This window comes from Mandrillus leucophaeus, unplaced genomic scaffold (assembly GCF_000951045.1).
Source record: "Mandrillus leucophaeus isolate KB7577 unplaced genomic scaffold, Mleu.le_1.0 Scaffold265, whole genome shotgun sequence".
Classification (NCBI taxonomy): domain Eukaryota; kingdom Metazoa; phylum Chordata; class Mammalia; order Primates; family Cercopithecidae; genus Mandrillus; species Mandrillus leucophaeus.
The window spans coordinates 767,004-768,364 of record NW_012102754.1 but is presented as its reverse complement, the minus strand read 5'-3'; the positions used below and the strand labels follow the sequence as shown (position 1 = coordinate 768,364).

Here is a 1,361-nt window from a genome sequence, read left to right as displayed (position 1 = left end):
TGCGGGAGGCACCGGCTGCGTCAGGGCGCCAGCCGCCAGTACCGCCATCAGTACGCACAGGCGCACGCCGCTGTTCATGGCTGTAGGGAGCAAAGGAGGAGGGGGCGTTAACGGAAAGGCTGGGCATCCGAGAGCTCCTGCGGCGGGCAGGGCACCCAGAAACCGGCTTAGGACAAACACAGGTGCTCCAGACTCCCCAGGCCGCCACAAGCACGAGGGCTCAAACCGAGTGCCATGGCGCGCGCCCCCGGGCGCACACGGCTGATCTTTGGGAACTCCACACCCAGTGCCGAGGGGCAGACAGAGACCCTGTTTTCTGCCGTGTTGAGCAGAAGGAATGTTTTCTGCTTCCCTAAAGTTTGAGGAAGTGTTTGCAGAGTGCCTCTCTTCTAACTGAAAGAAGAAAAATAAAACCCCACGAGATTAAAAATAGTGTGAAAAAAATATCCTAAAGGGAAGACTCCGTGGGAGAAATGAGAACCCTGGGGAAAGCACCTTTCCAGATAGCTAACAAGCTGTCAATATGGAAATACAGTAAATGACGAAAAGGAGAAGCACGGTTTAAAATGTAGGAGCAATAAATAAAGCCGTATTTATAAAGTTTTCTCAAAGTGTAGGTGGGAAATGGCAATAAGCCACTACGCAAAACATAGGCAGGTTTTAAAATCAGAAATATGTGCCCAGCGCTCAGGCTTCCAAAGCCCCGTGCATTTTAGATCGCTAGTGGATAAAACACCCTCACATTTCTATCCGTAAAGCCTCGAAATTTTCTGCAGTATTTAGAAAATGAATTTGAATCTTAAAACCCTCTGGTATTTTATTAGAAAAGATTGAAAAGTCCCCAGCACCGCTGTGTAACAGCTAGCAAATCTCAATCTGCATGCGAATCTTAGCGAATGGGTATGCCGGCGCGTGAAAGGCTCTAAAGCAGCTCTACCTACCCAGACCTCACTTTTAGACCCGGAGCCGTTGTTTCTGACTTCAAGAAATGTCTTTCGAGCTCTCGGAGGAAAGACACAGAAAATAGAAAAGCAAAATGGAAATGGGCACAAAGCTGACGACAGCATTCTTCAAAGACACACGACACACGACACTTGGATCCCCCGCTGACGAACCGAGGGACCTACCTTTTGGATTAGAATGCAGCTGGCTTCGCGTTTCCAACCGGAGCAGCCCGGCAGCTGAGCCAAGTTCAGGGAGGACCAGAGGGCGGCTGCCTCTTAAATAGCCCCTCCCGGCGGCGTCGCCCAGTCATGTATTTACCCAGCGCTGACGCAGACTGGCAGCAACACGTGCTCAGAGGGTGGCCACTGGGACGACAACCGGTTGAAGTGGCTCCTGGGGGAGAGGGGGAGGTGGTC

At 51.6% G+C, this 1,361-nt stretch overlaps 1 protein-coding gene across 1 annotated transcript in view; it reads right to left on the bottom strand.

The window, feature by feature from the left end:
- CCK (cholecystokinin) overlaps positions 1-78 on the bottom strand; it is a 12,753-nt gene extending 12,675 nt beyond the window's left edge. Inside the window, exon 1 of the mRNA XM_011984281.1 lies at positions 2-78. Within this exon, the coding sequence (XP_011839671.1) occupies positions 2-78 (77 nt within the window). The remainder of the gene's footprint in view (position 1) is intronic.
- Between the last annotated feature and the right edge of the window lie 1,283 nt (positions 79-1,361).